General features: G+C 38.4%; 1 protein-coding gene across 16 annotated transcripts in view; it reads right to left on the bottom strand.

Moving 5' to 3' along the window:
• Positions 1 to 2,174: 2,174 nt before the first annotated feature.
• CPED1 (cadherin like and PC-esterase domain containing 1) overlaps positions 2,175 to 22,195 on the bottom strand; it is a 310,448-nt gene continuing 290,427 nt past the window's right edge. For 6 of the 16 annotated variants that reach the window (XM_074035878.1, XM_005550615.5, XM_045388503.3 and 3 more), the window contains one exon: positions 3,832 to 4,185. In XM_074035878.1, the coding sequence (XP_073891979.1) occupies positions 3,973 to 4,185 (213 nt within the window). In that variant the 3' untranslated portion in view covers positions 3,832 to 3,972. Of the gene's footprint in view, positions 3,590 to 3,626; positions 4,186 to 4,971; positions 5,124 to 22,195 lie in introns of those variants that run through there. The other 10 variants (XM_074035879.1, XM_045388505.3, XM_074035872.1 and 7 more) reach the window with 4 other exon arrangements.

The raw sequence follows: 22,195 nt of genomic DNA, 5'->3' as shown, positions 1-22,195 counted from the left end.
ATGCTACACATAAATCACCTTAACAAGACATCTTGGTTAGAGATATTAAATGTCTACTCATAACCTAATCTACAATAGAATATTTTTCCCAGATATATTACCAAAAGGGCTAGAAAAAAAGTCTTTGAAAAACTAAATTTTAAAAAGTCTTCTGCGGAGAGTGCTACAGACTTGGGAGAAAATACCACTCAACAGAAATCAAATCCAAAACCTAAGCTACCTAAATATTACTACACTGTAGGAATCCTTTTATGGTGTTTTCTCTAAAAGTGACAGTTTTCTAAATTCTCTAAAAGTAATTTTTTTTATTTGCCTTTCAAATAGACTTCCACAATTTAAATAGTCTTGATAAATTTTCACAGTAATATTTGATTATGTATCTAGTGTGTTAAAGCATAGTGATCTGACATTTAATAGGGCCATAAAACAAATTCTTTACATTTCAGCAAGCATAAAGAAAACAAATGGAATACCATTTTAGGAGGACTGCATGGTCTATATGAATTAGAAAAAAATGAGTTCTATATCCCCCTACATCAAGTGAATGAATCATGAAAGAAATATGGAAGTTGATAATAGCAGTTACTGCAGCAATAAAAACATGATAAAAGGCTTTTTGACAGTATGAAACCTTGGAAGTTGTGCCAAATACAAAATCTTGTTTGTAGGTGCTGGCAGTATCCTGTTGTTTTTAGTAGGTCTTTGGGGGTTCCCGACAACTTCTGGTTCATCCCCTTAGGCTGAAGTGATCTATTAAAATGCCTTAGTTTCCAAGAGCAATAAAAATCATGGCAACTTTAAGTACACGTTTAAAAAAAAAACAAAAAACAAAACTACAGTAGCATTTGGAGAGTAATTATTCCTTGATCCACTCAAAATGGTGGAATCTGCTATGCTATCATTTTGTGCTTGAACACGTATTTTTGAAGTTATCAGTTTATACTAGCTCACTCAGTCATTTTTGTTCATTTTAAATACATTAATAGCCACTGGTTTTGGTGAATTGGGGGGATTTTTTATAAGATAAAAATTCAGATAAATTTTAGATAAAGACAATTGTTTCAGCATTTACTCACATGGAGGAGCCCTTAGGAAAATACTTAATAAGATCCTAACCATGATTAACTATCTAGACTCTTAATCTCACCACTATATTAGACACCCCTCCCTACTCTGCCAAAGCATTATAACTTTGAAATAACTCTTACTGGGTTACATAATTTTGAGCCATTTCTATATTTCTTCTTGGAATTCTTCCGTGAAAGGAAACTAAAAGAAGACATTTCAAATGGAGAATAGTATTAGTTTTTTCTCCATAAGCATCATGGGAAATATTTCTCAAAAATCAGTAATTTCTTCCAACACATTCTTAAGTAGGAATCACTGCTCTGTAGAGAAGACTTCTAGGCACATGGGCAAATAACACAAGGAAGATTGAATGACCCAAATGTAAACCCACCCAACCAGCAGGCAAATGTGAGCCCTTCTTTTTCATGCCTGTGCAGGATCTTATCTGCCTACTTGGGTGGCTGGCAAATAGTACACTGTGCTTTTAAACACACACATACACACACACACACACACACACCCGTGCCCACCCACACACAAGATCAACAGTGACGCTTGGAAATGTTTATGCAGTTATTCTTGACTTTTAATGTTATAAATGTTTTCTTTAGTTTAGTTTGGATTGGATTCTAATAAATTCTTACCAAAATAATACATTTCCTGTAACTTTTACACCTAAAAATACGTTAAAATGCCTACTCCCATTTTTTTCCCCTTGAAATTAGGAACTTGCTAAATACGTACAAACACATGTGCACACACATACACATACACCTAGGTAAAATAAAATGCAGTTTCAGTTAAGGAGCAATTAAAATGATTCTTGGCATTTAAGTGTCTTATTATTGCTATTATTATTATTATTTTTAAAAAGCTTGTCACTACAATACATTATCTTCATACATTTTGGTCATTGCACAGTGGGAAGTTCATCTGATCATAAACTTAGAGAATATTAGGCTTAGAAGGGACTATCTAGTTAATCCTGTTTAACCACGCTATAATACTTGAATCCACATGAAAATATCCCTGCCAAGTGGTCACTGTTTGCATAGTTGTACATCTTCAGTAAAAAAGAAAATAAAAGATACTCTACAAACACAGACTATTACTTGTAAGACATTTATTAGCAATATTATTACAATTGTTTCTAAAATCCATTATTATTTCAGCAGTGAAGAGGCAAATACCAGAGTAACCTCAGTCAGATGATTACGGATAGGTCAAAATAAAATTATAAGAAATACTGACTGTAAAACTGCTACAGAGTACACAATATGTTAAAACATGATGGAGAGTCTACATACACAGGCAACGTTTTATGTCATTAAAAAAAATCACTGAAAATCTAAAAATGATGTTTGCATTTAAGCGTATATTAGAAAAGTCTTATTTTTAAAGTTAATACCGTATCATTCTTCTAAAAAAATTATCATCTGTCAGATGCAGATTTGTATTGTTTATATCAAACGATATTTGCATTTATGTAAATATAATTTAAGACAGTTAAATATAAATTCGTGTTTATCTTCATATAAAAATATATATAAAAATAGAGTATTTAAAGGAAGTGGATATTCATACAAAAGAACTGATCAATCAGAATAGGTGTTTTTTTCTTGTATGGTAGTGAAATTGAGGTATTTATATATTTGGTAATTTCAGCCATGTATTGAATTAACCCTCTCAGCTTCCCACCCCACCCAAAAAAGACAAACCTTTAAAATCCATTGTAACTGTGTGATGTTATCTCACGACAAAGCATTTGTATAATAAAGAAATTCACCATTTTGAACCTAAAGAGATAGAAGAGATAGTTCTCACTACTAGAATTAGGTATGTATTATATGTATGCCACAGTTTTAATAAAAATAATAATTTTATGTCTACTCTAAATTTGGATTTGACATAGTTGCCCAGGAAAATCAAAATATAGATACTAGTAACATAATACTATTTGTGGACATATGCAAATGCTCAATGGGAAAAAATACCTATGCATTTGAGAATGCATAATCCTTTGCAAAATATTTACATAAAATGTAATTGTAATTTTCAGTTACATAGGGCTGTAATGGCAAACACAAGATTTAAATAATATCATCAATGAAACACAGTGAAGTAATACAGGAGGCACTAAATTTTGTTACTTACTTTAAAATTATGTATTTCATTAATTCAGACTGCAGTTACCCATCCAAGTGCACAGATAGGACAAGAGGGAATGTTTATGAGAAACACAAGAAGTGCAAAGTTAAATATATTGGTGTTTTAACGATAAAATATTTCACTTTATATCTCTCTCATAGAATCTCTTCAAATTCCCTTGTGGAACATTCCTGTTTTTTCCTTTCAGTAATACAATTTAAAAAGTATAGGAAGAACTGTTTTTCATAAGCATTAGATTCACAAAGTCTAAGCCATCATAAACACCACATTTTCTCCTGGTGAAGAATGCAAGCACAACCTCTACTTGCCAGTGGAATGTAATTGGCTTTTCTCCTTTTCAATATTGATGTACCTATAGAGATGGTAAGACAAGACGAAAGACCATTGTCTTTTTTCACATAATTCAAGTGTCTGTATTTCTCTTTATTATCACAATGCCATACCTGGCCCACAGTGGTTCTGGTTAATAACTATGCTTCAAGTAACGTTTTTCTAGGTATATCTTTCACTGTGAAATGGACTCGTGTTCAAGGTCACATCTTGAATTCATAAAGCTGTAAGAAGAAGTGTTATCATGATTTAACTGTGTGTGTACTGGTGTGCATGCATGTGCTGGTGTGCACAAGTGTGTGTGGTCAATCTCAAATGTGTGTGATGCGCAGCTCTTGGCTCCTAGAACATTGTCCGGGTGAGTAGCTTGTCTCCAGCTCCAGATTCAGCTCTCCTGCAGGGCGCCTACATAGTCCTTTTATTTACACACATCCTGCTGAGAAGGATTTCAGAACAAACCTGATTTATTGGACCTCTGACATGATATGGAGATCGAAAATTTGTTACAGTGCTCTGTTGTAGTTTGCTTTGATTGCTGAAATATCTTCCCAGGATATGATTTCTTGATCTTTTCATTTTAATAAAGTTATATTCTTTGGATAACTTTGATTTCACTACCTGCAAATGAAGAGCAAGAAAACTGTGAGGCAAAATCAAGAATATCTGATCCTTGCATAACTAACTCTCAAACTTGAACATGCATCTCTGCCACACGGATGTTGCCAAAAGGGCATGAATATGACTTACATAACCAGGAATGGCTCTAACTTACGTTTCAAAAAAGACCAAGGTTAAAATTCAACTTTGTCACTTTTCTTACCTCATTGCAGCTGCCTCCAATGCAATTAAGGAACAGTCTCAGATGATTTATCTGCCACTCTTGTGTGTGTGTGTGTGTGTGTGTGTGTGTGTTTTCAGGCCAGGCACACTAACATACAGTTTGACATAGCACCACAATAGGAAAGGCACTGGTGTGCCTTTGCCGGGCCGCTGATTCAAACATGGTACCCTAAACATGTCATGGCACTCTTCTATAAAATGGCAATTAAAGCTATTTTCAGAGAAAAGAAAAAATTTTTTTCCATTGCAGAAGCTGTTACTTTTAGTGGTTTTGTTGCTCTGGGCACTTGCACTATTAAACTAATAACTTTGTATATTTAGATATATATATGTAGATTTAGTTTTGGACCTTTCTTTCTTTCTTTCTTTCTTTCTTTCTTTCTTTCTTGCTTGCTTGCTTGCTTGCTTGCTTGCTTGCTTGCTTGCTTTTTTTTTTTGTATAGGAGGCTAAAGTAACTCCACTGGATGCTAATCTGCCATGTTGACTTCTGATTAACCCCAGTCCCAGGAAGGTCTGTAAGATTTCCAGTTTATCTATTGTTCCTTGTGTAAGAGCACACTTACGGTAAATCCTGCCCTTAGGTCAAAACAACTTTGATGTTATCATACTTCAATCTTCCTACACATCCCTCTGAATCACCTTTTTCCAATGGCGTATAAACTCTGAGTCTGGGGTGATAATGGTGCAGGGAACCACCATCGTGTCTTGCTGTCACCTGAGACACAGACAAGGCTTCTGTTTGTAAGTCCCTTTTAAAAGTTCCTTTCTAAGAAAATGGATTTGTTGGCCTCTTTCTTCAGCCTCTCAGCTTCCTGAACTTTTGGGGGTAGGTTTGCATAGATCTGCTTACCACAGAGAACAGTGGTTTTAAGAAGCATCATAAGTTATAAAAGGGTATATAATAAAACAGTTTATTTCCTATTTCTGTTCCGCACCCCAAGCTACTAAATTCCCTCCCCAAATAGATTGTTCATTTCTTGTGATTTCATTCATGGTTACTTTATGAATAGATATACGGACACATCCAAACAAAGAGGCTACATTTGTAATCTACTTGTATATTTTACAAACGTTGTCCTGGTGAAATCATATAATTATCAGCTTTAATTACTGAGTTAATCAAACTCAGGTTGTTAGCACTAGAGAGCAAAAGGGGGACAGAGAGAGAGAGATTGGGGGAAAGTTGGGAAGTAGAAAAAGAGAGGAAGGGAAGGAGAAAAAGTACTGGTAAGGATGTTTTGGGTGTCTTTATAATAAATGAATGACACATGGGGGGCTGGCAAGATGACCAAACAGGAATAGCTCCAGTCTGCAGCTCCCAGTGAGACCAAGGCAGAAGGCGGCTGATTTCTGCATTTCCAACTGAGGTACCCAGTTCATCTCACTGGGACTGGGTAGACAGTGGGTGCAGCCCATGGAGGGAGAGCTGACACAGGGTGAGGTGTCGCCTCACCAGGGAAGTGCAAGGGTTGGGGAACTCCCTCCCCTAGCCAAGGGAAGCCATGAGAGACTGTGCCATGAGGGATGGTGCTATCTGACCCAGATACTACGCTTTTCCCACAATCTTCGCAACCCACTGACCAGGAGATTCTCTCGGGTGCCTACGCCACCAGGGCCCTGAGTTTCAAGCACAAAATGGGGCAGCCATTTGGGCAGACTCTGAGCTAGCTGCAGGAGGTTTTGTTTCATACCCCAGTGGTGCCTGGAACACCAGTAAGACAGAACCATTCACTCCCCTGGAAATGGGGCTAAAGTCAGGGAGCCAAGTGGTCTTGCTTAGTGGATCCCACCCCATGGAGCCCAACAAGCTAAGATCCACTGGCTTGAAATTCTTGCTGCCAACACTGTAGCCTGAAGTTGACCTGGGTCACTCGAGCTTGGTGGGGGTAGGGGCGTCTACCATTACTGGGGCTTGAGTAGGCAGTTTTCCCCTCACAGTGTAAACAAAGCTGCTGGGAATTTTGAATTGGGTGCAGAACCCACCACAGTGCCAGGCTGCTTCTCTAGATTCCTCCTCTGTGGGCAGGGCATCTCTGAAAGAAAGGCAACAGCCCCCATCAGGGGCTTATAGATAAAACTCTCCTCTCCCTGGGACAGAGCACCTGGGGGAAGGAGCGGCTGTGGGCACAGCTTCAGCAGACTTAAACATTCCTGCTTGCTAGCTCTGAAGAGAGCAGAGGATCTCCCAGCACAGCACTAGAACTCTGCTAAGGGACAGACTGCCTCCTCAAGTTGGTTCCTGACTCCCGTGCCTCCTGACTGGGAGAGAGATCCCAGCAGGTGTTGACAGACACCTCATACAGGAGAGCTTCAGCTGGCATCTGGCAGGTGCCCAGGTGCCCCTATGGAATGAAGGTTCTAGAGGAAGGAGCAGGCAGCAATCTTTGCTGTTCTGCAACCTCCGGTGGTGATACCCAGGCAAACAGGGTCTGGAGTGGACCTCCAGCAAACTCCAGCAGACCTGCAGAAGAGGGGCCTGACTGTTAGAAGGAAAACTAACAAACAGAAAGGAATAGCATCAACATCAACAAAAAGGACGCCCACATAAAAACCCCATCCGAAGGTCACCAACATCAAAGACCAAAGGTAGATAAATCCATCAAGATGAGGAAAAACCAGCACAAAAAGGCTGAAAATTCCAAAAACCAGAATGCCTCTCCTCCTCCAAAGGATCACAGCTCCGTGCCAGCAAGGGAACAAAACTGGATGGAGAATCAGTTTGAGGATTGACAGAAATAGGCTTCAGGAGGTGGGTAATGACGAACTCTTCCAAGCTAAAGGAGCTTGTTCTAACCCAATGCAAGGAAGTTAGTAACCTTGATAAAAGGTTACAGGAACTGCTAACTAAAATAACAAGTTTAGAGAAGAACATAAATGACCTGATGGAGCTTGAAAACACAGCATGAGAACTTTGGGAAGCATACACAGGTATCAATAATTGAATCGATCAAGCAGAAGAAAGGATATCAGAGATTGAAGAACAACTTAATGAAATAAAGCATGAAGACAAGATTAGAGAAAAAAGAATGAAAGGAAAAGAAAAGGAATGAACAAAGCCTCCAAGAAATATGGGACTATGTGAAAAGACCAAGCCTACGTTTGATTGATGTACCTGAAAGTGATGGGGAGAATGGAACCAAGTTGGAAAATACTCTTCAGGATATTTTTCAGGAGAACTTCCCCAGCTGGACGTGGTGGCTCATGCCTGTAATCCCAGCACTTTGGGAGGCTGAGGCAGGTGGATCATGAAGTCAGGGGATGGCGACCATTCTGGCTAACACGATGAAACCTCGTCTCACTAAAAATACAAAAAATTATCTGGGCATGGTGGTGGGTGCCTGTGGTCCTAGCTACTAGGGAGGCTGAGGCAGGAGAATCGTGTGAACCTGGCCTGGGAGGTGGAGCTTGCAGTGAGCCGAGGTTGTACCACTGCACTCCAGCCTGGGTGACAGAGCAAGACTCCATTTCAAAAAAAAAAAAAAAAAAAGGAAAAGGAATGAATGAAGCCTCCAAGAAATATGGGACTATGTGAAAAGATCAAGCCTACGTTTGATTGCTGTACCTGAAAGTGATAGGGAGAATGGAATAAAGTTGGAAAACACTCTTCAGGATATTATGCAGGAGAACTTCCCCAACCTAGCAAGGCAGTCCAACATTCAAATTCAGGAAATACAGAGAACACCACAAAGATACTCTTCGAGAAGAGCAACTCCAAGACACATAATCGTTAGATTTACCAAGTTTGAAATGAAGGAAAAAATGCAGTCAGAGAGAAAGGTCAGGTTTCCCACAAAGGGAAGCATCAGACTAACAGTGGACCTCTGCAGAAGCCCTACAAGTCAGAAGAGAGTGGGGGCCAATATTCAATATTCTTAAAGAAAATCAGAATTTCATAGCCAAACTAAGCTTTATAAGTGAAGGAGAAATAAAATTCTTTATAGACAAGCAAATGCTGAGGGATTTTGTCACCACCAGGCCTGCCTTACAAGAGCTCCTGAAGGAAGCACTAAATATTAAAAGGAAAAACCGGTACCAGGCACTGCAAAAACATACCAAATTGTAAAGACCATTGACACTACGAAGAAACTGCATCAACTAATGGGCAAAATAACCAGCTAGCCTCATAATGACAGGATCAACTTCACACACAACAATATTAACCTTAAGTGTAAATGGGCTAAATGCCCCAATTAAAAGGCATAGACTGGCAAATTGGATAGTCAAGACCCATTGGTGTGCTGTATTCAAAAGGCCCATCTCACATGCAAAGACACACATAGACTCAAAATAAAGGGATGGAGGAATATTTACCAAGCAAATGGAAACAAACAAACAAACAAACACCAGGAGTTGCAATCCTAGACTCTGATAAAACAGACTTTAAGCTAACAAAGATCAAAGGAGATAAAGAAAGAAGGGTATAGGTATACCCTTATACATAATGGTATAGGGATCAATGCAACAAGAAGAGCTAATGATCGTAAATATATGCACCCAATACAGGAGCGCCTAGATTCATAAAGAAAGTTCTTAGAGACCTGCAAAGAGACTCCATTCCCACACAATAATAGTGGGAGACTTTAACACCCCACTGTCAATATTAGACAGAAAATTAACAAGGATATTCAGGACTTGAACTCAGCTCTGGACCATGCGGACCTAACAGACATCTACAGAACTCTCCATCCCAAATCAACAGAATATACATTCTTCTCATCACCACATGGCACTTATTCTAAAATTGACCACATAATTGGAAATAAAATGCTCCTCAGCAAATGCAAAAGAACAAAAATCATAACAAACAGTCTCTCAGACCACAGTGCAATCAAATTAGAACTCAGGATTAAGAAACTAACTCAAAATCGTACAACTATATGGAAACTGAACAACCTGCTCCTGAATGACTCCTGGGTAAATAATGAAATTAAGGCAGAAATAAATAACTTCTTTGAAACCAGTGGGAACCAAGACACAACATACCAGAATTTCTAGGACACAACTAAAGCAGTGTTTAAAGGGAAATTTATAGTACCAAATGCCCACGTGAGAAAGTGGGAAAGATCTAAAATTGACAACCTAATGTCACAATTAAAAGAACTAGAGAAGCAAGAGCAAACCAATTCAAAAGCTAGCTGAAGACAAGAAATAACTAAGATCAGAGCAGAACCGAAGGAGATAGAGACATGAAAAACCCTTCAAAAAATCAGTGAATCCAGGAGGTGGTTTTTTGAAAAGATTAGCAAAATAGATAGACCTCTAGCCAGACTAATAAAGAATAAAAGAGAGAAGAATCAAATAGACACAATAAAAAATGATAAAGGGGATATCACCACTGATCCCACAGGAATACAAACTACCATCAGAGAATACTATAAACACCTCTACGCAAATAAACTATAAAATCTAGAAGAAATAGATAAATTCCTGGACACATACACCCTCCCAAGACTAAGCCAGGAAGAAGTCAAATAGATCAATAACAAGTTCGGGAATTGAGGCAGTAATTAATAGCCTACCAACCAAAAAAAAAACCCCAGGACCAGAAGGATTCACAGTCGAATTCTACCAAAGGTACAAAGAGGAGCTGGTACCATTCCTTCTGAAACTATTCCAATCAACAGAAAAAGAGGGAATCCTCCCTAACTCATTTTATGAAGCCAGCATCATCCTGATATCAAAACCTGGCAGAGACACAACAACAACAAAAAAGAAAATTTCAAGCCAATATCCCTGATGAACGTCGATGCGAAAATACTCAATAAAATACTGGCAAACCAAATACAGCAGCACATTAAAAAGCTTATCCACCACAATCGAGTCGGCTCCATCCCTGCGATGCAAGATGGGTTCAACATATGCAAATCAATAAATGTAATCTATCACATAAACAGAACCAATGACAAAAACCACATGATTATCTCAATAGATGCAGAAAAGGCCTTTGATAAAATTCAACACCTGTCATGCTAAAAACACTGAATAAACTAGGCATTGATGGAATGTATCTCAAAATAATAAGAACTATTTATGACAAACCCACAGCCAATATCATACTGAATGGGCAAAAGCTAGAAGCATTCCCTTTGAAAACCGGCACAAGACAAAGATGCCCTCTCTCACCACTCTTATTCAACATAGTACTGGATGTTCTGGCCAGGGCAATCAAGCGAGAGAAAGAAATAAAGTGTATTCACAAATAGGAAGAGAGGAAGTCAAATTGTCACTGTTTGCAGATGACATGATTGTATATCTAGAAAACCCCATCATCTCAGCCCAAAACTCCTTGAACTGATAAGCAACTTCAGCAGTCTCTGGATACAAAATCAATGTGCAAAAATCACAAGCATTCCTATACACCAATTATAGACAAACAGAGCACTAAATCATGAGTGAACTCCCATTCACAATTGCTACAAAGAGAACAAAATACCTAGGAATACAACTTACAAGGGATGTGAAGACCTCTTCAAGGAGAACTACAAACCATTGCCCAAGGAAATAAGACAGGACACAAACAAATGGAAAAACATTCCATGCTTATGGATAGGAAGAACGAATATTGTGAAAATGGCCATATTGCCCAAAGTAATTCATAGATTCACTACTATTCCTATCAAGCTACCATTGACTTTCTTCACAGAATTAGAAAAAACTACTTTAAATTTCATATGAAACCAAAAAAGAGCCTATATAGCTAAGACAATCCTAAGCAAATGAACAAAGCTGGAGGCATCACACTACCTGACTCCAAACTATACTACAAGGCTACAGTAACCAAAACAGCATGGTACTGGTACCAAAACAAATATATAGACCAATGGAACAGAACAGAGGCCTCAGAAATAACACCACACATCTACAACCATCTGATCTTTAACAAACCTGACAAAAACAAGCAATGGTAAAAGGATTCTTTATTTCATAAATGGTGTTGGGAAAACTGGCTAGCCATATGCAGAAAACTGAAACTGGACCCCTTCCTTACACCTTATACAAGAATTAACACAAGATGGATTAAAAATTTAAACATAAGACCTAAAACCATAAAAACTCTAGAAGAAAATCTGGGTAATACCATTCAGGACATAGGCATGGGCAAAGACTTCATGACTAAAACACCAAAAGCAATGGCACCAAAAGCCAAAATAGACAAATGGGATCTAATTAAATAAAAGAGCTTCTGTACAGCCAAAGAAACTATCATCAGAGTGAAGAGGCGACCTACAGAATAGGAGTAAATTTTTGCAATCGACCCATCTGACAAAGGGCTAAATCCAGAGTCTACGAGGAACTTAAACAAATTTACAAGAACAAAACAATCCCATCAAAAAGTGGGTGAAGGATATGAACAAACACTTCTCAAAAGAAGACATTTATGTGGCCAACAAACATATGAAAAAAAGCTCATTATCACTGGTCATTAGAGAAATGCAGATGGAAACTACAATGAGATACCATCTCATGCCAGTTGGAATGGCGATCATTAAAACATCAGGAAGCAACAGATGCTGGAGAGGATGTGGAGAAATAGGAACACTTTTACTCTGTTGGTGGGAGTGTAAATTATTTCAACCATTGTGGAAGATAGTGAGGTGATTCCTCAAGGATCTAGAACTAGAAATACCATTTGACCTAGTAATCTCATTACTGAGTATATACCCAAAGGATTATAAATCATTCTACTATAAAGACACATGCACACATATGTTTATTGCACCACTATTCACAATAGCAAAGACTTGGAACCAACCAAAATGCCCATCAATGTTAGACTGGATAAGGAAAACGTGGCACATATACACCATGGAATACTATGCAGCCATAAAAAAGAATGAGTTTCATGTGCTTTGCAGCAACATGGATGAAGCTGGCAACCATCATTCTCAGCAAACTAACACAGGAACAGAAAACCAAACACCTCATGCTCTCACTCATAAGTGGGAGCTGAACAATGAGAACATATGGGCACAGGGAGGGGAGCATCACACACTGGGGCCTGTCAGGAGTTTGGGGGGAAGTGGAGGGATAGCATTAGGAGAAATACCTAATGTAGATGATGGGTTAATGGGTGCAGCAAACCACCATGGCACATGTATACCTATGTAACAAACTTGCAAGTTCTGCATATGTATACCAGAACTTAAAAGTATAATAAAAATAAAATAAAATAATAACAAATTATGAATTTCATCACTTTAATGTAATTATAACATACTTTTTCTGTCACTATTTGGACATATAAACTAGTATCAATGACTAATGAAAGTAATTCTAGCTTACGCAGTTTTTAAAAAATTGTTTTGAGTTATACATAATAATTTAGGTACATATTTTTTTCATCTCATATAAGGTATTGCAATGAAAATGGTTCCATGTAAACAAAATTGAATATTTTTTCAGAAATCCCATGATATCTATTTGGAAGAGAAATAGTTTTAGTTACATTGCAAATGAACTTGAACCATTTCTTAAAAGTTATTTGAATAGAAAATATGTAAAGATCTATACCAAAATATTAACAGTAGTGGCCTTTTGGTAGAGGAATTATAGGACATTTTTAACGTATTCTTGTAACTGTTGGCTTGATTTTTTTCTTTTAGTGTAATACAATGAATGTGCATTATTTTGTAATGATAAAATTGTGAAACTATTCACATTTGAAGAAAAAAATGAAAGAATAATATGTTTTAAGACCAGTTATACTCTGCTGACCACAAAGAGGTGTTTTCCTGTAGCTATGGAAGGTTTGGCTTTGTCTTGATCAGGCCCTCACATCAGGTAACTCTGAAGAAATCCAGTGAAATCAGGAGGTTGTAGTGAGGAATCCCTGTGGATTGTAATTTAGAGCTCCGTTTGCAGTCAACCACTGATTAATAATCTAGGTCCTGGGGTCAAAAGTTTCTACTGTGTACAGCTCTTTCCACCCTTATTTGGTTATATGGTAACTCTAAATATGATAGGCAGGAGAGGTACATCAATGTTTTCCTGAAAGTTTTGTCAATTTTAGAGGAGGTCTGTACTCACAGCAAGATTAGTGAACAGTCTTCAGGAAGTTTATTTAAGAAAACATTTAAGCATAAATATCACATTCGACCTTGACATAATATTTTTCCAATGTTCTGAAGCCAAAATAAGGTTAATTTTGTTTATACGATTTTATCTAGAGTTCCGGCTTTTGCAAGTGCCTGATGGTCTGCATACTAATTACATGCAAAGTAGAAAAGGGTCTATCCCAGTGAAAAAGGTTATAGTTCTTTAAACATTATTTTAATATTTGTGTGATTTTAGGGTTGAATTTAAAGCTGCATTACAAACATTGGATAATGCTGGTGTAGATGCTTACAACAATCTTAAATGTGATCCATAAACGGGATATACAAAAATATAGATCTCCAGTGTATCTGCTGAAGCATATGGCTTCCATTTGGGAGTAGTGTCAGTATTCTGACAAATCTCGATGGGAAGGTTGATATTTCTATTTTTAGAGATCACTAAATTGATGTCTGAGAAAGGAAATCAGGATGATAGGGCCTCTTGTAGCTTCTGAGGACCAGGCTAATGCCTTCTACAGGGCCAGTGCTCCCATATGTTCTTCAAGATAGAACTTTTCATGCCCAGGCCAGTGACTGGCCCAACACTTAATTCACTTGGTTTCCCTTGGAAACTATTTTGTAGAAAATAATCAAAGATGATGTTTCCTAATCCCTTTGTTAAGTCATTAGCATCCTGATACTATAAAGAATTAGTTCAATTTTGATTTGTAAAAATTCCTTTGCCATTGTGAATTGAATCCAGGAGCATTAAAAACATCTGACAGTATTTTATGCTGCATCACTAGCCCATACAATTTATTTCAGGAATGCAAAATGTTTCAATATTATGAAATATTTCATTACAGAAAATTACCAAACAATTATATGTAACTGTATGATTGTTTACCCTGAAAATCCAAGGAATATACTGAAAAATAATTAGATATTATAAAGTTAACATTTGAAAATTGTATAACTTTTCTGTAGTCTATAAATAATTAGTAAGAAATATATTAGAAGAAAGATCCCATTACAATACTGAAACAACTTCACTAAATTCAACAATGATATATAGGATGCAGGTGAAAAATATATCAAAAGTTTAATGAGTCATTAAAAAGCACATGAACAAATGCAGACATGTCATGTCAAATCTTCCCAAGTTAATTAAAATGCTATTCCAATTGTAATCACAGAAGAATTTGGGGAAAACATGAAAAAAAATTCTAAAATACATTTTAAAGAATAAATGTAGGAAAATAGTTAAGACCATCTGAAAGGAAAAAAAAAAGTGATTAAGAGGAGACTTTCAATGCCAGGTATTCATTAATCACTATGAATAGAGTCTACAAGCATGACTCATTATGATTTGAATCTACCATCAGCTGACTGAAGGAGTGCTAGTGGTCACAAACTTGGTGCTTCTTCTCTGGTTTCTGATGCCTTCCCTGGCTGTTACACTTCTCAGTTTTCCCTTTGAAACCTCTTTTCCATGGTAAACAAAGTCTCTTAGAGAGTCACCATTGTCACTGAAGGTTTCCTTGCCAAAATTTAAATGTTGCTTCTCCAGGAAGACACCACAACCCTCTTGTGTATGTGTGTGTGAATGTGTGTGTGTGTCTGTGTGTGTGTGGCAGCAGAAGGTAGGGGGTATAAAAGGGTGGCACTGATGGTGGTGCTACTTGTCCTACCATGGTTAATGATCTTTAAATCCCAGATGATATGGTTAGGCTTTGTGTCCCCACTCAAATCTCATCTTGAATTGTAATCTCCATAATCCCCATGTGTCAAGGGAGAGACGAGGTAGAGGTAATTGAATCGGGGAGGTGGTTTCCTCCATGCTGTTTTCATAATAGTGAGTGAGTTCACATGGGATTTAATAATTTCATAATGGGCTCTTCCTCCTTCACTTGGCACTTCTCCTTCCTGCCAACTTGTGAAGAAGGTGCCTGCTTCCCCTTTGCCTTCTGCCACGATCATAAGTTTCCTGAGGTTTCCAAGTTTCTGAGCCCTCCAAGTCTCTAGGAAGTTCCAAACATTTTCCCATCTTCTTCTGAGCCCTCCCAACAGTTCAGCTATGCTGAACTGTGAGTCAATTAAACCTCTTTCCTTTATAAATTATGCAGTCTCGGGAAGCCCTTTATAGCAGTATGAAAATGGACTAATACACCAGGTGTAGTTAATTTTCTCTGAACATCTACTGCTACTTCAAGGACACCACTTTTCCATCTGCAGCCTTTATTCCGGTTATTTGGGGACTCATGTTATCCAGTGATAACTTGTTCTAACATCTCTCCAATGCTGCCATCCACCAACTTCTTGAGCACATGTGTAATCCTGTTATCATCCTAGATATTAACTGGATTTTTAAAAATCAAATTTGATCAGCCATTAACCTTATAATCCTTCAGAATCTCCCAGGGGTAGGAGAAAGCATGCCAGTGGAAAAGTAGTGTGTCTTCTAGGAGGATCCCAGGTTTGGACTGAGGGATTCAGTAATACATGGGCCTGTGTAATGCACTGACAGGCAAGGCATTCCTGCCAGGCTTATTTATGAGACTGAGGAAACCCTGGGGAAAGAACCTTGAGGCTGTGTCTTCTACTTTCAGATGCAACTTGGCATGTCTCACCTCTACAAAGATGAGTGATATGATTTGGCCATGCCCCACCCAAATCTCATAATGAATTGTAGTTCCTGTAATCCCCACATGTCATGAGAGGGACCTGGTGGGAGGAAACTGAATCATGGGGACAGTTACCTCCACGCTGTTATCACAATAGTGAGTGAGTTCTCAGGAGATATGATGGTTTTATGAGGAGCTTTCCCCCACTTCACCATGCACTTCTCCTTGCTGCCACCATGTGAAGAAAGACATGTTTGCTTCCTTTCCACTATGATTATAAGTTTCCTGAGGCTTCCCCAGCCATGCTGAACTGTGAGTCAATTAAATCTCTTTCCTTTATAAATTACCCAGTCTCACATATGTCCTCATAGCAGTGTGAGAACAGACTATTATAGTAAATTGGTACCTAGTAGTGGGGGACTGCTGTAAAGATACCCAAAATGTGAAAGTAATCTTGGAACTGGCTAACAGGCAGAGGTTGGAACAGTTTGGAGGGCTCAGAAGAAGATAGGAAAATGTTTGGAACTTCCTAGAGACTTGGAGGGCTCAGAAGACAAAGATGTGGGAAAGTTTGAAACTTCCTAGAGACTTGTTGAATGGCTTTGACCAAAACGCTGACAGTGATATGGACGATAAAGTCTGAGCTGAGGTGGTCTGAGGGAGATGAGGAACTTGTTGGGAACTGGAGCAAAGGTGGCTCTTGTTATACTTTAGCAAAGAGACTGGTGGCATTTTGCCCCTGCCCTAGAGATCTGTGGAACTTTGAATTTGAGAAAGATGATTTAGGGTATCTGGCAGAAGAAATTTCTAGCCAGCAAGTGTTCAAGAGGAAGCAGAGCTTAAAAGTTGAGACAATTTGCAGCTGATGATGATGTGACAGAAAAGAAAAACACATTTTAGGGGATAAATTTAAGCCAGCTGCAGAAATTTGAGTAAGTAACGAGGAGCCAGGTGTTAATCACCAAGACAATGGGGAAAATGTCTCCAGGGCATGTCAGAGACCTTCATGTCAATCCCTCCCATCACAGGTCTGGAGAACTAGGAGGGAAAAATGATTTAGTGGGTCAGGCCTAAGGCCCCATGCTCTGTGCAGCCTCAGGACATAGTGCCCTGTGTTCCAGCTGCTTCAGCTCCAGCTGTGGCCAAAAGAGGCAAATATACTGCCCAGGCCATTACTTTAGAGAGTGCAAGCCCCAAGCCTTGGCAGCTTCCAAATGGTGTTGGGCCTGCAGGTGTGCCGAAGACTAGAATTTAGGTTTGGGAACCTCCACCTAGATTTCAGAGGATGTATGCAAATGCCTGGATGTTCAGGCAGAAGTTTGCTGCAGGGGCAGAAGCTTCATGGAGAACCTCTGCTAGGACAGTGCAGAAGGGAAATGTGGGGTCAGAGCCCCCACACAGAGTTCCCACTGGGGCACTGCTGAATGGAGCTGTGAGAAGAGGGGCACTGTCCTCCAAACCCCAGAATGGTAGATCCACCAACAGCTTGCACTGTATGCCTAGAAAAGCCAAAGGTACCCAATGCCATTCTGTGAAAGCAGCTGGGAGGGAGGCTGTACCCTGCGAAGCCACAGGGGAGCTGCCCAAGGCTGTGGGAGACCACCTCTTGCATCAGCATGACTTGAATGTGAGACCTGGAGTGAAAGGAGATCATTTTGTAACTTTAAGGTTTAATGATTGCCCCACTGGATTTTGGATTTGAATGGGGCCTCTGGCCCCTTTATTTTGGCCAATTTCTTTCCCTTTGGAATGGGTGTATTTACCCAATGTCTGTACCCCCATTTTATCTAGGTAGTAACTAACTTGCTTTTGGTTTTGCAGGCTCATCGGTGGAAGAGACTTACCTTGTCTCAGATGAGACTTTAGACTTCGACTTTTGGGTTAATGCTAGAATTAGCTAAGACTTTGGGGGACTGTTGGAAAGGCATGGTTGTGTTTTGAAATGTGAGGACATGAGATTTGGAGAGGGGCCGGGGCAGAATGATATGGTTTGGCTGTGTCCCCACCCAAATCTCAGCTTGAGTTTTAGTTCCCATAATCCCCATGTGTTACGAGAGGGACCTGGTGGGAGATATTAATAATGGTTATCTCTATGATGTTCTGATGATAGTGAACGAGTTCTCATAAGATCTGATGCTTTTATAAGGGACTTTTCCCTCACTTCACTCTGTACTTCTCTTTGCAGCCACCACGTAAAGAAGGATGTGTTTGCTTCCCCTTTTGCCAGAGTTGTAAGTTTCTTGAGTCTTCCCCAGCCATGCTGAACTGTGCGTCAATTAAACCTTTTTCCTTTATAAATTACCCAGTCTCGGGTATGTGCTTATAGCAGCATGAGAACAGACTAACACAGTGAGATTAACTGAGTTCTATGATACTGTGAGCAACTATAAGTAAATGCTGAAAAATGTGTTTCACTAAAAAGTATAACTCACTGGAGCCCAGGCTTTGGAAACCCACCAACTGAGAATACACAAAGGGACAAAGTAAGGCTCTGCACAGACAATTGTGCAGATTTGGGACTATGAGGGCATGCATCAGGCAGAGCCATGGGAGACAGTCACCATGGTTAGTGCCTGGGATGGCTGCAGCATGTGTGCTCTTAGACAGGCAACAAGAAATCAGACGTGGCAGTGTGTGCTGGAACAGCTCTGAGCCCATGGGAGTGGGCTTGTCCCAGAGCTCCTGTTTGGGAGGACCTATAATATTTACACAGAGTTAAAGTTAAAGTTCCAACATGAGCAGATGAGGAACAGAGTCTGGGTAAAGAGGGTCATGTATGTTGTATTTAAGGTGTCTGTATGTCTCTCTTCCCCACTCTTAGTGACTAGAAATCTAAACACATAGAGCTTAGCACAGGAGCTGGAATGCATTGCATGCTCAATACATTTTAGTTAAACTTGCAAGTATATTTTGTCTTACATTATTGTGTTCTTGTCTAGATGAAGGGTGCAAATTCCTTTGTAGATAGCTTTCTAGAACTTGACGGCAAGATATAAATTAAAAGCTGAGTACAAGGAGAATTCAATACTGAGATAGAAGAATGAAAAATTCACATTGCAGATTAAATTGAGGTTTAAACTACTATTCCCTAAAGTGTTTATGGTGAAATAAAGTAGTTCTATATGAAGCCCAATCTCATATAAATCCAGTGGCCATAAATGTGGTCCTAATACTTTTAATTGCATGCGATTAAAATCAAGAATGTAGATTTAAAACAGAACTATGTACCAAAGGGCTAATTGAGTCTCTAATGTAGAAGAGAGGAGTTTTTGTTTTTATTGTATATACTTATTTTTAATTGTTATAGTGAAAACGAATTCATGGAATCCTTTTGTAATGAAAAAGTAGAAGAGAAACAAAATGATTCTGTATCTTGTAGAATTACAATTTAATGCTTTGTTTTTTCCATATAATATCCATCCTTCAATCTTCAGAGTTGTCTGCGTCAGGAAACACATGGAGTAATTCAGATATGCTCCCTACCCTCAAGGGGACTATATAAAGACACATGTCTAAGATACTTGAAGTAAGAACAAGAATGAAGTGACTTCAAAGACATTGTCTGAGACTAGCTCCCCAAGGTCAGGCACCATGTTGTTTCCATGTTATGAATAGTTCCTTAGTACATTCAAAAGACTTAGTGCTAATTTATGGTGGGCATGATCATCTGTTCACACAGCTATTATTCCTGTGAACGTGTGTGTAAAATTCAGTGTCCAGCATTGCTGTCAAACTGCTGTTGCTGAGTCCCTGAGTTTCAAAATACTACCTTATTTTACTTACTCTTATAGGCTCTAAAGTAAAGAAAAAGGAGTTAGCTGCATTTTTAAGGCTTGGAAATGTTATGCCAGTGAAAGATGTTTGATACCTGTATAGTAAGGAGCAAATTGCTCCTTTCCTTTGATCTCATGTGTGGAAATGTGCCCATTTGGGTCCTTTCCAAAATCAGAGAGCCATTTGGGGTTATTAAAATCCAACTAAAGTGTCAACTGGAATGTGACTTTGAAAGAAAGCTGCTTGTAATGCACATGTTAGGTTACCTTTGAGGCATAATAATAATAGTAAACAACAAAATGAGCCATTAGAAAACATCAGTGAAAGATTTAGACCTTGACACAGAGACAAAAGGCCTCAGATGTTTGTATACAGTGGTTACCTTAATCAGAAACAAATTCTAATGGTTTGATACATCCAAATGCTTCTCTACATTTCGGTGCAGATGACTTGAGCACTGAAAAACAGACATGTATATCTAAGGGGAAAGGAACTACTACATATGGTTAATAATACATACATGTGTGATTTGGCAAATGTTTGCATTATGTTAAACATGAGTGTTAAAGGATAATTTTTATTTTGCCAGTTTAATCTGAAGTAACTCCTCTTTTGTGTTTATTTTCTTTTTGTGAATTTGCTACATTGAAGTACATTTAAAGGTAGGTAGAGATGGTGAAGGACAATTTATCTCCATGCCATGTGATAATCTGTTAGATCAGCATTGTTCCATAAGTCTTATAATAAAAATTGTTTTTCTCACAGCAATGTTCACATTTGATTAAGTTACATGTAAGATTTTCAAGTAAAGATTACAGTGTTTCAAAGACAAATATTTTTAATATACTGACTATAGAAATTTAGGAAAACAATTTTGGAGATAAAATAGAGTTTTTAAAGTATAAGATCTTATAGACTATGTAAATGATCACTTTTCTGTGACTCAGTGTAGCAAGAATTGAAATTCTGTGCTGTGGAGTGTAGACGTAACTTTTACTTTTTTATAGATTCCTTATACGGTAAGTGATCTGCCAGTTTATAATTATAGATACTTCCACAGCTCCACGCCATTAAAAACGTGGGTACAGAGAGATTTCAGAAGGCATAAAAATGGCCACAATTCAACTTGACTGGATTTGGCCTACGGGAATTATAAGACTTCCCAAACAAACAAAAAATTGTCCTAATTATGAAACAAAACTTAACGTTGCAATGTTTACTATTAAATGTCGGTAATTTCAACACTCAAAATTGATTTCACATAAACCGTCATCAGAACGTGTGTACTGCCATGTCAATTAACTGCTGCATCTAAAAATAACTTTGAATTTCCAAAAAGCCAGTACAAAAGGGAAGGCTTGGTGAACTGGAAAGGTGTCAGGCAGATTACAAACAAATACCTTTCTTAAAATTGATCTTGACCTGAATAACCCACAAAGAACTTCTGATGTGGTTCCAGATCCACAGAATAAAATAGAAAACAATTTTCATGGTGCAAGTGTTCCAAAATTGTCCTATACTGGATTAGAGGATGTTCTGATTACAAATATGTTTCATGATCATGGATGGGGTCTGAAAAGGAGGCAGGGTAATGGCTGGCTGAGGCTGGAAAACATGAGATTGGTCAGGCAAATGTGCTAGTCTTAAGATAAATGTATACTGTTGAAGTACTTTTTGTTGGATGTAGGCATTCTGCAGATGGCATTCAATCCAAGATCCAGTCACCAAATCATGACCAGCTGAAAAAGTAGTCTAAGAATTCACAAAAGTGGAATAAAAATGACATGACAAACAATAGCTAGAAGTGAGTCCTTATAACTCATAATCTTACTTCAAGACATCATGCAATTTTTACAGATAATAGGGAATTCTTTCATTTCATTCCTTAGCCCCCAAATATTTAATTATGGCCACATGAAATAAACTGTGTTTTGATTGAAGGGAATCCAACTTCTGAATCTGTCAAAGATGCTGGAGATTAGGGGGCAAGACTAAAATTTTCTTTAGGCATGAGTTTTGTTTTGTTTTGTTTTGGTGTTTCCAGATTTGCAGTCAGCATATTGTCTGCCTTCCACCCTTGCTCTAATCCCCAGCCCTTCTTACTCTGACAGCTGAGCCTTTGTAACTCCTGCCTTTGGATAAAGCTGAGCATTGGCTCTGGGAACAAATTCTGCTCTGTGGTGCGGAGACCGATGGTAAGGAGCTCCAGACCAGAAGTTTACTAATTTAATATTAAACTGTTGGTTCTATCTTACACTCTCATGCAGTTCCCCAGACACTAAATTCCCCTGTCTTAAAACTCAATTTCCCAAGTGGCTGAATATCTATGTTGCTGAATTTTTGCACTATTGGAA

The sequence above is a fragment of the Macaca fascicularis genome, chromosome 3 (assembly GCF_037993035.2).
Source record: "Macaca fascicularis isolate 582-1 chromosome 3, T2T-MFA8v1.1".
NCBI classification, from domain to species: domain Eukaryota; kingdom Metazoa; phylum Chordata; class Mammalia; order Primates; family Cercopithecidae; genus Macaca; species Macaca fascicularis.
This window is presented reverse-complemented; position numbering and strand designations above follow the sequence as displayed.